The sequence below is a fragment of the Nelumbo nucifera genome, chromosome 1 (assembly GCF_055504915.1).
Source record: "Nelumbo nucifera cultivar China Antique chromosome 1, China Antique-T2T, whole genome shotgun sequence".
In the NCBI taxonomy this organism is placed as follows: domain Eukaryota; kingdom Viridiplantae; phylum Streptophyta; class Magnoliopsida; order Proteales; family Nelumbonaceae; genus Nelumbo; species Nelumbo nucifera.
The window spans coordinates 35,326,613-35,341,397 of record NC_142649.1 but is presented as its reverse complement, the minus strand read 5'-3'; the positions used below and the strand labels follow the sequence as shown (position 1 = coordinate 35,341,397).

At 37.8% G+C, this 14,785-nt stretch overlaps 1 protein-coding gene across 1 annotated transcript; it reads right to left on the bottom strand.

The window, feature by feature from the left end:
* Positions 1–3,299: 3,299 nt before the first annotated feature.
* LOC104608272 (uncharacterized) lies at positions 3,300–4,407 on the bottom strand. The gene has a single exon (XM_010274205.3). It carries the CDS (start codon positions 4,256–4,258, stop codon positions 3,527–3,529), a length of 732 nt encoding a protein of 243 aa, XP_010272507.1. The 5' UTR covers positions 4,259–4,407; the 3' UTR covers positions 3,300–3,526.
* Positions 4,408–14,785: the final 10,378 nt, after the last annotated feature.

Here is a 14,785-nt window from a genome sequence, read left to right as displayed (position 1 = left end):
TGAGTAGACCATGAGTCACTCTCAGAGCCTAAGGGCCGAAATGCCGAGCTAACACGACCTCAGCGCAACAAGACCCAGTCGCCTCCATGGCATGGGCAAACTTCAAGGGTAGACTATAAGTCACCCCCTCAGCCTAAGGGCTAAAATACCGAGCTAACTGAGACCTTGGCATCAAGAAAGACTTAGCCACTTCGGCAGTGAAGGCAAAGTATAAAATATCAGAGGCGTAAGCAGCTCGGGTTTAAACCCACAAAGCATAGTTCGTCTCAATACGTTGGTTGAACTAAGGAATAACCAACGAATGCATAGTTCGGGCACACATGGTAATCACTTCGCGGTACACCATAGAGATGCTTTAAACGTTAAAGGACAGCTCGGGCACGTAGCTCTGAAAGCTCAAGTGACGAGATCGCTTTAGCAAAAATAAAGGGAGCACACCATACTTAGAAGAAAAAAGGAAGGAATTTCATTACCATTTCAAAAAAAAAAAAAACCGAGCTAAACAGCTCGAGAAAGTTTAACAAAAGGTAAAAAGGGCACAACCGCCCAACAAGATCTTTTCAAGACTGGGTTTTTGGCACTCGGGAGCCACCAGAAATCAGAGCAGAAAACCAACGCTGCCAGCCTCAGGGGCCCACCTCGTCCTCATCCTCCGGGGAGTCAGGCTCTTCCTCCTCCGCCTGGTCCACCGTCTCGGGAGACAGTACTCATAACACAAAGATATGGTCCCAACCATGTTTCGAATAGCATTGGGATGAAGCTGATTGATGGTGACATTAAAATGGTTTAGCACCTCCACTATTAAGGGGTGCAGGGGAGACGCAGGCCAGCCTCGAGCTGTTCCTGGAAGATAACTATATCGTTGGGACCGTGTTCCCAAGAGAAGTTACCAGTGGGGAGGCTATAGACAAGGTCCCCAGGAAGGTGAAAATAGTGGATCAAAGACCTGAGCCTCTCCGCCGTCATGGAGGAAGGGCCGAAAGTGTCAGGCTCCCTCCCTCGGGAAGTAAATGCCACATCACCGGAGGTCTCCCGAGCCTCCGGGACCTGCTCCCAAGCTCCCCCTGAGCACAAGGGAGTCTCATCGTCCTAGTTACTGCCCCGGTAGTAGGTATGGTATGGGTACCAAGACATGATTGACAGTGATTGGGACTCACCGGAAGAGACGAAACGAAGTAAACTGAGGAACCCGGGTAGACTAGATGGGTGCACGACCTCAGAATCTGAAGGCAGCAAGATGGCATGAAAGGAAATGAGGCCCAGGGGGTCCTCCTATTTATAGTCTTTGTGCTTCCGAATCAACAGCCTAGATCAAAGCAGATATGACGGTTTGCAGTCGAGCTGACCGCACGCCTTCTAAAACCGAAATGTGACTAGCTACACGTATCCCATGATTGAGGTAATGACGGTTGCACGACATCAGGAGTTAAGAGCCGCTTCAGCGCGTTATTCGGTATTCAAAAAGTCAGAAAATCCTTTGATTCCCACGCACGCATTTAATATGAGCAGTCAATCAAGTTTGAATTTCGGTCAAATCAATCTGTCACACTTCATGAACTCCTTGCACTAAGGCAACACTCTTAGTTCGAGGAGTGGGGGGGCAATTTATGAAAGATGATTTGACCCGACCTATTGAGATGATGACACGTGGACCTGATTCAGCACGAGCAACAGCTCAGCACCATGGCTTGACCGTGACCAAGTACGAGCCTGTAGAACAACTCACTACGTCATAACTCTCTATAGGGGGAATACTCCAAGATTATTGAGAAGGGAATACTCCAAGATTATTTCAGCTTGCGAGCTAGGGAAACCAGCTCGCTCCAACACCTGAGCAGGAGAACTGCCCCAAAGACCAACCTTGACGAGGGTCACCTCGAAGTACCCCTAAGAGCTTGCTACAAAGTAGCTCGCGGCATGGATAGCTCACTACGAAGTAACTTACGAACGAGTGATGTGACGCTCTCAGAAAGCTTCCATCTGACAAGATCGTACCGGTCAGACTGCACTATGTCTCTCGACTGGCGGCGCAATCGTTGTCCTTTCTACAGTCTGCACCCACATCTGATAGAGGCATGCCTGCCCCTTTGGGACGTGTCACTCAGCCAAGCGGATAGTACACTATAATGATCACCTGCACAGACCTGGAAGGTAATGGCTGCGACAGGAGCTCAGTGGCGGTTAGGCCTGATTTGATAAGAATGCCCCTATAAAATCCTTTTTGGCGAAGGGGAGAGATACATTCACTCACTATGAACTTGGATTATCTTACTTACTCACGAGTTAACCTCGGGAGCACAGTGATCTAGGGCGACCTACACTCTTAGCTTTTTATACTTTTTCCTTCCTCCCCAGCGTTCTAACTTAAGCTTCGGAGTATTCTCGCCGGGCAAATCCTCAGGAATCCTTCTTCTTCGTCTTCTCAGGTGCCATCTGTTGCCAACAAGGAGCCAGTCAGCAGCTAGCTAGGAGTGTCCGGATCGTGCCACATCAGTGACCAAGAAAAGTTAGAGAAAATATGTCAATTTCAGGTTTAAGGTTCAAACAGTTGATTGAGGGTAGTGCTTAATTTTTTCTAGGTAGATTTTATATTGATCTTGAGATTGATAGTCATTTGAGGTGTTTTAGAATCCCTTAGAGATAACATCTATCAGTTTTAGACTTCCTCTAGGGATGACTCTAGGGTTTTCTCTGGGAATTCTTTTCTTGAACAATTTGGTGGATCTTTTTTGTTTTGGGATTTGACATTTCTTGGAGGGGTTATCCTATGTAGAAAGGAGGAGAATTGCTAAGTTTCTCTTGATTTGTGAATCAAATAGGGTTTTTTAACATGGACACAACTAGGAATGAATCCAAATCACATTGGGAAGGACTTGTGGGGATTGGAAGTGTTGTTGATAGCAATTCTTTTTAGATTATCATAGTGAAATTTGATGGAACAAATTATTTGGAATGGGATTAATTGGCTATTGGAGGAAGAGGATTAAAGAACATGGTAAGTGCATTGACCCATCTCCTAGGTGGGTAAATAACTTTCCCATCTGAGGGAAAAGTTGTCAACACTTGAATGGGACAAAAATGCCCCTTTTAATAATAGATTTTTATGGTTAAAATGATCATTGCCTTATTTACCTGGGAAATAAAAGAACATTGTAAATGCACTTAACCGGGTAAGTAATTGTATTTACCCAGGTAAGTAACTTATCGAAAAGTGAACGGGCCATAGTGCATCCTTTTGATAAACAAATGCGGATTGTGGTGCGTGAAGTAGAAAGTTACCAACTTGTTCAATATGGAAATTCATCCTGTTTTTAATATGAAGAAGATCATTGTTAATTTGCCATATGATATACTCAGAATGCATGGTGCAGTTACACAGAGATCTGATGTAAAGAGTACAAGAGACCACCTTTCTGAGTACACAATAGAACAATTTCACACATACCATCATCATAAAACATCACCACTGGATATTCAGAAAGCTTAAAGCATTTATGGATCAATGTTGACACATTAATCTCTTTTTCTAACTATATGCTTTGGGAGATATACAGAGGAAGCTGTGAAGGGTGGTGGAGGAGCGTTTCTTCCTTGAGGAAAAAAAATCTCCCACAAGAGGAATTATGGGCTTCTTCTTCATCAGCTTTCTTTGCTCCTTGCTGTTTACAAAGTAACCTTCTTTGTCTCCAAGACTCAGTATCTGAGCTAGAGACTGCGAGTTCTCCTTCCTCACCTTTGAGTCCTTTGTTATCTCCTCCTTAGCTTTTCCATCCTGTGGATAACCTCCCTCAACAACTACAACTCTTCTTGGTACAGCTTTCGCTGCAGCTGCTGCTGCTGCCTCGGCCTCAGCCATCTTAGACATGTTCTTGTGAAGTTGTGCATTTAGGGAAGCCAGCGCTATCTCTGTCTCTGATTCCTTTTCCTTTAGTAGCTTCAGTTCCCGCTTTGTGTCCTCTAGCTCGGCTTCTAGTTTCTTCAATAAGTCTCCCAAAGAAAGCTCATCAGCTTTAGCAATAAGCTTGTGGTTGGAGAATGGCTGTGGAGTAGTTGGGGACATCTGCTGAAATGAGGTTTGTATTATTGCTTGTCGTTTGGGACTGGTGCAAGGCTTTTGAGAGTAGATGTCACTGCCTAAAAGCCTCTCGCCGAAGATTGAGATGGCCTCCTTGACTGAACGGAAAGGGCGAGAAGTATCGACGCTGTAGTGATTGTTTGTGAATTTCTGCTCATCACAGAGAGGGAGATGGGTTTCCATCACTGGCTTGAATGTGGGTACAAGGAGAGTGCAAATGAGAACAGAAGGAGAAGAGCAGGGAATATTAATTTGATGATGGTTGTCTCTGGTTTTCTTTGCTTGCACTTCACAGCCACAGGATTTGGAGTGTGGGAGAGAGATAAGAAGGTAGAAACTCTTGTTTGAAGGTGAAGAAAGGCCATGACATCAATGGTTGGAGTTGTTATAACAAGACCCACTCACCTAAGTGGGTCCGGTTAGGGGTGCCAATTGGACTGGATTTGGTACAATCCGATTCTATCTAATGTGAATCCATTACAAATAGATCAGATCCAATCCAATCCTATGAATAATTTGGATCATTTTGAGCCTATCCAGTTCAATGTCTATACCGTCTAATTTGTTCAAATTTATTTTAATTTAGATTGGTTTCAATCCAAATCCAGTCCATTGACACCTATATTCTTATCTTATATCAATGGATCGGATATTAACTTAATCCAGTGGAATCTAATATAAATTTATTACCAGTGGATCAGCTTCAGTCCAATCTAATAAATATTTTGAATCAAATTGGTCCAATCCAACTTGTCTTGTTAATCCGTCCAATCCATCCAAATTGATTTTGTACTGAACGGTCCATTGACACCCTTAAGTCGGATGTAATGAGAACATGGAATTATTTGGTTTCTGTTTTTCCAGAGTTCTGCCATCGCAGTGGTGAGGGGCAATAAGAGGTTTGTACTGTCCTTGTGACAGTGGGTCCGGTTAACCGGTGAATCTGCATTGACCCGACTCTATTGGGTTAGTGTTGGGTCAGTCTGAATCGGGTTTTGGGTCAGACTCCGTTGAGGCAACCTGTGGCAAACCCGACCTATTAAGTATTAATGTTGTAACATTTTGATCATGTTTATATATAACCTTAGACGACCTTGGTTGAGTACAGGTGTCAGATTGGGTTTGGTCTCCCATTTCATTTAATTGAGTTTGGTCCAGGGTGTGACCTTGGGCCAGGTAGGGTACCTTTGAAATCTCTAACTTCAACCCAATGTTGTCAGAGTCGAACCTGGTATATAGAACCATTTTGGTGACTGGGTTATAGGTTGAACGGTTCTACTGCCTGGTTCAAGTGTTCAACTATTAGATTCATTCAAATAAACAATGTTGGCCGGGGCATAAAGTGGGCATGAAATATGAAAAAAGAAAAATAAAGTAAAACAAAAAGACAGCTTTAAAGCATGATCACATGTATGGGTAATTATGTTTAGTATATACTAGTCAGACCCGTGCAATGCACGGGCTTTAATTATAAGTAAAATTTAGGAGGGTGTTTCTATTACATTTTCAAATAAACAGTATTCATCTGAGTCCAACTCAAGTATTATTTTTTGGATTATGTCTAGTTTATCCGATTACAATTTAAGTTATGTTTTAGTGAGAGTGGCCACTTTCCTATGCTTTAGATAAATTTGCATTGCTTTTGTATCTTAATGTTGATTTTTTATTAAATTTTATTGGTTTGTTATGTTTTTTCATATTATTTTTAATTAAAATTATAAAAAACTTCTCTTATATCTATAAACCACCTTTATGTTTTGATCCTAACAAAGGCCTCCCCTATAGATTTTAGAAAAAAAGTGCAAATACCTCCTTTCCTTGGATTTTCAGTATCAAAAGTCAATGAGGTTTTTATAATTTTCCCTATTTTTAAATAGACTTTAAATTGATTTTAAATTAATTAAATTATATTTAAAATTAATTATTTTTATGAATTTTTGTTTTTATTTATCCTTATAAAATTTAATTAACTATGTTAATTTTAAATTGTTCTTATTTTTCAATCCATCTTATTCCTTTTTATTAATTAAATTATTTTTTATCATATTAATAAAAATATTTTTATCAATAACAATAATTAATAATTATTTTTATTTTATTTAAGTAACTTACTAAATTATTTTTACTATGGCTCATTAACTTTTATTGTTTTTAAATGGAACATAAATGGTTTATAACTTTTATGATGTTTTATTTAACGTTTTCAACAAGTCGACTTAGATAGTTAAACCATTCAAACCATCACTCGACCCTATTGTAATTACGGGTTTCCTAAAAACTACCCTATTCGACATGTGTGGTTGAACCATTGACCCTTTTGACCGGGTCATTGGATTACTGGTTATAGTATACAATGTATTGAAAAATTCTAGAGGATTTAACTTTCAGTTGTCTAATTGGCAATGATCTTTTTTTTATCTTGGATAACTCTGCACGACCTTTGCAACCCCACTATACAAAAAAACCTGAATTTTTGGCCTTAAATTTCAATTTTCAGCTCTTATATTTATAAAAAAAAAAACATATATTCTACATATATAAATGGATGATGTGTCATGATTAGACTCGTCCAACTTGAATAGTTGAACCATTGACCTAAGACCTGAGGTAAAAACTATTCAAGCTCCAAGTCAATTTTTAAAACATTGGTTTTATTTGTTGGGTGAAGTGAACAAAATTTATTTCGATATGCAAATTACTTGATTAATTAACTTAAAAATTAACCTTTTTTTAAATGGAAGTAGATGTTTAGCACAACAATATATCATTGAATATCTCCATTTCAATAAAGTTGATCTTTATTAATAACTACAATTTAATGTAAATACATCTAAATTCTAATGTATATAAAATTATAGTTAAATTGAAATGGATATAGACATAGATAAAGTTAATGAATTTCAAGCAATTTAATGAAGTGGTAGAGAGAAGAGAGAATTAGTGGCATGAGTTATTGAAGGAGAGAGTTAATGAAATAATTATTGAGGATAGATAATTAAAAGAGTTAATGGTGAGTTAATGAGGAGAGTTAAAAGTCTTAAAGGTGATTGGCCACTTGAGTTATTTTGTTCAATTTTAAAATTAGAAAAATTCAAAAATACCAAAAAAATGACAAGTGTCTTCGAAAAGAAACCAAAAAGCAGGCTTGGTACATTCCATTTTAATATATAGATATAGATTTGAAGGGTGGAGCAATTATTGGGGCACATATCCCTACTTGTTGCTTTGTGTTATTTATATATTTATTTTTAGGGAAATTGTCCAAAATCCACTATCACTTTTTATGAATTCTCTTAAATTCACCATAACTTTTCAAAACGTCCAAAATTCACCATGTCAGTGAAATTTTATTTTCTAAAGCTCACCATCCGTTAGAACACCGTTAAAATTCAATGACCCAAGTTGTCCACGTCAACCTAAATGCATATTTCATGACTAAACTGCCCCTGAATGGTGAGTCAGCCTGTTAACATCAACACCATCAACAAGGTTGGCAAGTGAAAATGCTCCGATCAACAAGAATGCGGTCAGTCCGTCGTGCACATTAGCGATGGTCGCTGCATGAGTGAGCTTCATCCCAAGATCATCCGTTAAAATTAAAATGTCATCAACATACCCACCCCCCACGAACTGATCCAGCTTCGAGTTGATAACTAATCCTATCATGTAGAATAGATCATCACTTCTGGGGACGCACTATCAACAATAATGATAAGAATTCGCTTCATGCAAATAAAACTATAATTTCAAGAAAATAAGGAACAACCTTGGATGAAGAATCGATTTCTCGGTCCACTGTAACGGTACTGGATCCATCTCTTAACTTATTTGTTGTTGCTTCTGGTTGGTTGCCGTTCATCTCTCTATCTCTGAAATACGATCGGATGGATGGGTGGAAGTAGAGAGCACAATGAGTGAGCTCTGGAAACGTTTTTTCTTTTCCCAGAGAACACAGTAATAAAATGAAATGGGTAACCGGAGGAATTAAGAAGAAAGAAACCCCATAACGGAAATTGATGGAGAAAAGAATTTAGAAGAAAAGATGGGAATGAAATGATCGATGTTTATGGGTCTACTGGTATCGGATTTTTATAGCTCATCATCATCTACCGCGTAAGGAAGATTTCCGCCTATTTTCCTGTAAGTTTCTTTTCATTTTACAAACTTCAAATGAAGATTGTCGTCGCCCATCGTTACTGTGGTGGCAGGGCTCAAGGTTCAAACGAAGAACTCGCTGTGCCTACTCCATGAAATTCCCATCTCCGTCTTGGCCGGGGTTTGAGTGGTTGAAAGCACATGGTTGAAACCTACACTTTGTTCAAACATTTTATTTGTGTATGCCTTGGCTAGCTGCCATGGACTGTTAACTTTTAGTCGTCAGAAGAGTTTCTGTGCAGTTGCTAGACGAAGCTATGCTCTCTCTCTCTCTCTCTCAATCTTATCTTTAACCATCCTCTTTCCAGCTTCGGGTGTTTCCTCCAAGGTTCTTTCCTCCTTCCTCTCCCTTGGGAAAAGAAGATGAACTCTATCTTTGTGTCCAAGACTGAGAATGAGAGTAGATGAGTTTTAGTAGAGTCCCCACACCAGTAGAAAAGGGAAAAAGAGAATTCCCTTGTTTGGAGATATGAACGGTGGTGGTGGTAACCGGAGTGGCTGGATTGAAGCTTCTTTGATGAGGAACGATTGAGGGTATTGCGAAAGAATTTCCACCGAAACTCCTCCTGACTCCACAGTTGCTTTCCTGGGTCCTTGAGTTAGGGTTGGCTCTATTTGAAATGGGAGAAGGAGACCTGTTTGAAGATATCACCATAGTTTCAAAACTTGTAACGCTGCACATGGAAAGAAAGAAAGAGAGAGAGAGAGAGAAAGAGGGAAATAATGTTGGCATTAAACTAGGAAGGGTAAACTAGTAAATTAACAATGCCCCTTAGTCAAGTTACCGTTATATCACTGACATGGTGAGTTTTGGATGTTTTGAAAAGTTATGATGAGTTTAAGAGAATTCATAAAAAGTGATGGTGGATTTTGGACAATTTCCCTTATTTTTATTTTGTTTTTGAGTGCTATCTACCATGGGACATTATAGCTGTGCATTGGAAATATTTCTCTTATCATTCACGGGGAGATGTTCCTAATACACCCAAAGATGTTATATGGGTAACAATGTGGAAACAATTAGTGGGTAGCAGATCTAGAGTGCTTTGTGGGAACAATTTGATGTTACATGGGTAACAATGTGGAAACAATTAGTGGGTAGCAGATTTAGAGTGCTTTGTGGGAACAATTTGTGGGGGTATCATGGTTACCAAGAAGAAGAAGAAACAGTAATTAAGCTCCCTAATTCTGTCACTTGAAAGGAAGTGCAGAATGAAGAGCGAAGAAAAAAAGGAAGAAGAAAGACAAAAGGAAAGGAGAAAAAAGAGAGGGTTATTTTGGTAATTTTAATCTCTTTACTAGAAAACCAATGGAGGGAGGTATGTACGTGCACCTATTTTCAAAACATCAAGGGAGGTTTTTGTTAAATACAAAACACAGGGGAGGTTCCTATGATTGTCAGAAAACTCAGGCGAGTTTTTTATATTGGATAAAATATAAAAACCTCCCCTGAGTTTTTTGACAATCTTATAAACCTCCCCTATGTTTTGATTTTAATAGAATCCTCTCCTATAGTTTTGGAAAAAGCTATAAATACCTCCCTCCCATTAAAGTTCCGTTAACTTAGAAGAAGAATTTACTAAAATACCCATAAATACTACCAAGTATCATCCTCCTCTTTATGAGATGTATACTTCTACTCAAGTTCAACAAGAACAGAGCAAGTTTCTCTTTGAAACAAAAACATCTCCACAAATTCACTCACAACATTCCCGTAGGTTTCAGCAAGATTTCAACACGCAGTTGATAATCTTAATTTAGATTTCATGTTTGATTTCTCTAGTTTGTCAAGATTTTTGCTCTTGGGGATCAATCCGTGTGGAAGGCAGTGTCTTTGACTTTACTCATGTTAAATTTAATAAAACAATCCAGGTAAGATTGAGAGAAATAGGTTGGCGCTTAATACTTAATAGAACTTTGAATTTTTTTTTTCTGTTTTATGATTTGAGGTCATGTTAGGAATTTCTTTGAACACTTGGAGTACTGTCATGCACATCATATGAACGCATTATAAAGATGAGTTCAATATGGTTGAAGCCTTTTGGGTAGTTTAAATAGTTATGAAAAATGGTTGTTAAATTACTTAAATAGTAAAAGGAATCGCTTAGAACCATTTAACAGGCACCTCCACAAAGTCTCTAGACGGTGGTTCCTATTTGCCTATCACCTGAAAAAATAAACCAGAAAATGAAAAGAAAAAATAGGAAAGAAATAGAATGAAGAAGAAAGAGAGAGAAGAAGAATAAAAGAGACGGAAAATTAAGAAAAATGTGAAAAATAAATAAAATAGAGCAAAAGGATAAAAATTGAGTGACGATTGGTTAGCTCAATTGAGACAGAGAAGTAGAAAAAACAAGGGTAGGAGATTGGTTTGCTTCGGTTACCACTTTAAGGGTAAATGTGGTATTTTAAGAAAATTAATGTATTATGTTAGGGTTTTCGGCCAGAAAAACTAATAAGAGGGAGGTATGTGCACCATTTTTCAAAACTATAAGGGAGGATTCTGTTCGTATCAAAACACAGGGGAGATTTATAAGATTGTTAGAAAGTTGAGGGGAGGTTTTGTATTTTACCCTAACATTTAAATCAATCTCTTGTCAAAGTTTGAAAGAAAAAAAATGGTTTTTTATATTACCAAAACACCCGATACACATGCTTGTGCGATACTTTGAACCTTGTCATAGAGTCCTCCCTATACCCAATGCCCAACCTGCAATTATACCTCTTTCTAGTGCTGTCAATAGGTCGGGTTTGGCCCAAGTCAGGATAGACTCAGACCTGACCCAATAAGTAAATGTGTCAAACCAATTCTAAACCAGATTATACATGGTAGGGGTGCTCACAGTTCGGAACCGTGGGGTATATTTTGAAACCTAACTGGTACTACTAGTTTTTGGAAAACCGATAATTGGAATCGAGTCAAAGCCAATCAATTAACTGGTTGACCGGTTCGTTTAACTGTCGGTTCAGTTTGTCGGTTTTTTGATTTTTTAATTTTTACAATATATATAAATATATAATACAAATTATAAACATATATAAAATATTATATTTTAAATAATAAATAATAAATATTATATTATAAAAATATATTTATATATAATGCATAATTATTAACTTATAATATATAAAAAATATATAATATATAATATACATAAATATATATAAAATATATAGAAATATATGTATACTGATCGGTTTGGTTAACCGCTGGTTTCTATATTGGTTAATTGAAACCAAAATGGTATCTTCAGTTTTTTAAAAATACCGAACCAACCAATTCGGTTAACCGATTTTTCAGTTCAGTTTCGGTCAATTTGGTTTTTTGGTTTTTTTTTCTCACCCCTAATACATGGTCTATAATCAGGAGTATGGTTTGACCCAATGAGACCCGATTATAATTGATGATAAATCATTTTTTTTGACAAAGACAATAAATCTATTTATTTGTTAAATTAATACATTTGGACATCATACTATGATAATATATGTATATTATGAGAAAAATAAGTATTAGACTAGGAGTATCTTTGTGTCATTTCATGTCTTAATTGGTTTGAAACAACCATAGCTAATCCCAATCTGATTATAATCAGGAAACATAATGCAGACCTAGACCCTATATGATCGGATTGGTTGGGTTCAAATTTATTGTATCTATAAGACCTACTATGAATCTCAAGCAATTCAAGCCTATGGAAATTTCTGTAGCTTGTTCCTCTCCTCCAAGAAAGAAGATACCTAACCATTTAGCCATGCCAAGAATGGTAGATATCCTAAAGACAACCACATTACTAGACACCTTCCTCAACTTTGGCATCAATGTCTACAACCAACCATTGCCCTTAAGACATAGAAGATGGAGCCTCTTCAATGACCAAAGAGGACCTAGAATAACCTCAACCTCGGGCAGCAGGTGCCAGCTTAGTCACAACATTAGTGTGGTCGAACCCAACAAAGAAAATGCAATGAAGATGGATCTGATTCATCCCTCTCTCTCAAGAGTCCAGCTTCAGTCAGGGCAAAGCTCGTTCCAACAACCTTTATTACCTTGCATTGGGAATATCTTCATAGTTATGTGATTTATTTCATGGGAGATATTCACAATGCAAGGTTGCAAGGAGCTGCTCAAAGGGTGCGAGCACTGACTTGCCCTGACAAAAGCCGAACTCCTCTCTCTCAAGCCCAAATATCCAAAGGAGATCCTAGTTTTAAGGTCTCCTTCAACCAACCTGTTGAAATCCACTTCATTTACTCTAAGCGCCAACTGACTGACATGTTCACTAAGCCCCTGAGCATTAATTACCTAATTAGGCCCTTTGTTGACAAGCTTACAGTAACATCTATACATCACTCAAATGGATGTATAGAGGCCCACATGAATTTTAACATTCTCCTTTAGAATCATGGTTTTCAAAACTGGATTGGACCAGATAGTTGGACTAGAAAAACCGGGAACAAGTCAGGTAATTAGTTCCGTTTCACCTCAAAATTGTTATTTCCTCCAAAACAGTTGATTTGGTCAGCAAACTACTGACCCGGACGATTGAACTGTTGAAATCGTTCAACGGTTTGGCCGGTTTTTATTTTTTGTCAAAACGGGCCATCCGTTCGATTCAAACAGTCAGACTGTTCAACCTGGGAACCGGACCCCTGACCGATTCGTTGTCCGATTCAGTTTTAAAAACCTTGTTTAGAATTGCCACTGTAGTTTCTATTTCTCTTTTATTCTCTACCAAGCAAACATAGCCTAAAGGTAAAAAAAAAAAGGACTAGGGCACAAGAAATAGAAGAGGATTGGCCATATGTAGTAATGACTTTCGACTTTAGAGATATGATCTTTTCCAATGAAAATCAATGAACAAAATTTTCAGATCAGTAACTTGAAATGAAAACAAATTATTAATGGAAAAAATCATTCATAAACTTGGTTTAGATGATAGAGAAAATTCTGATGTTTGTCTTAAAAGTATGATGCTTTGAGTATAAAGTACCCACCTAGTTTAGTAGTAAAAATCTTAAAAATTAATGGATGCAAGGGATCATCAAACTCTGTACCTCTAGCATGAAAAGTGAGCATTCTACCATTTGAGTTATGTCCCCGATAGGATATGTGATGCTAATTAAATCTTCTTTTGTGTAAGATCCATAATCCATTTGGTTATAGGAAGAGAAAGCCCTCCCTAAAATCTTCAACTCTCTGCCTAGAACCCATCTATTCAACACGGAAACTAGAGGATTCGATTCAATCCTTTCAACTGTTTGTTCTTTTGTCAAGTAGAGAACTTGTTTAGATTGATCAATTCTCCAAAAACCTAACAAACCAAACGAGATCATTTGAGTTGGTTGGAACTCAAGGAGAATTAGAAAAAGATATGCATTTTGAGTTTTTGCATCTCTTTCTAGTGGAGAAAGTTAACTTGGGGAATAAAGTCATTAAAAGCTATAAAGCCCCGGCATATACAACTACATGCAAAGCTATCACCACCAAGTTTGGTATAGAGTGTATAAGGACAACCTTAAAAATCACTTAGGGCCTGTTTGGTTTGCAGTTGGCATTGAAATCCTTTGGAATCAGAATTGGAATGGTATATTCCTATAGTCTGTTTGGTTCAGACAGGAATGGGAATAAAAATTGGAATCAAGGTTTCATTTTCAAGGAAGGGGCAGGGAATGGCCATTCCCTCAAATGGGGCAATACCATTCAAGGAGGAATAGGAATGGGAATGGGATTCTGATTCCGCTCAACAAAACAGTTGGAATTGGAATAGTCTTTTTGGATTCCAATCCCAGAACCCTATTCCTGTGAATCAAATGGGGCCTTAAAATCTATGAACAAAAACTTTGTGGTGTTTAAAGATTTTTAAACCAAAGTGATTTTGCAAGGAATGCATGAGAAAGACAATAGATGTAGAGCCATAAGTATGGACTGCTTGTGTAGAGGTAAAATATATTTTTTGTTGTATATGATTTAGAATGTATGGCTTGAACTTATTGTGATTTATATATTAGGCTCACCCAAAGTCTAGGAAACACCAAAGGAAGGTGATAGCAAATTATGATTAATTGGCATTAGTTTGAGGAAATGACCAAGTGATAGGAAATAATGCAGCAACAACAAGAAAATTTCTCGGATAAGAATCAAATCTAACTCCTCATACCCCAATTGAGATAATGGACAACACCTTGCATGACACAGATGATATCAACAATACAGGGCACCCTACTTTGCAAGCAAAAACATGCAATGTACCAAAGAGCACTAGCTAGGAAGAGGAGAAGGCTTTAGAAATGGTTGTAGATAAAATTGATAAAGTTATGAATCTTGGGAAATTGGCAAAGGCCATTGAGAATGGATTTGGTGCCTTTGGTAGAGAAAATTTATTTAAGGATGTTATCTCATGCCTTAATGGAATGCCAAATAATATAATACTAAAGGCATATTATATCCTCTCCAAAGATGAAAAACAAGCCATGACGTTTTATAGAATATCAAAAGGATTAGGATGGAGTGGATTTATATTACTTTGGACATTGAAGAGAGTCTATATGTAT

Bases quoted from the DNA above. Each gene is read 5' to 3' on its own strand.
- LOC104608272 (XM_010274205.3), bottom strand. From the start codon at position 4,258: ATGGAAACCCATCTCCCTCTCTGTGATGAGCAGAAATTCACAAACAAT.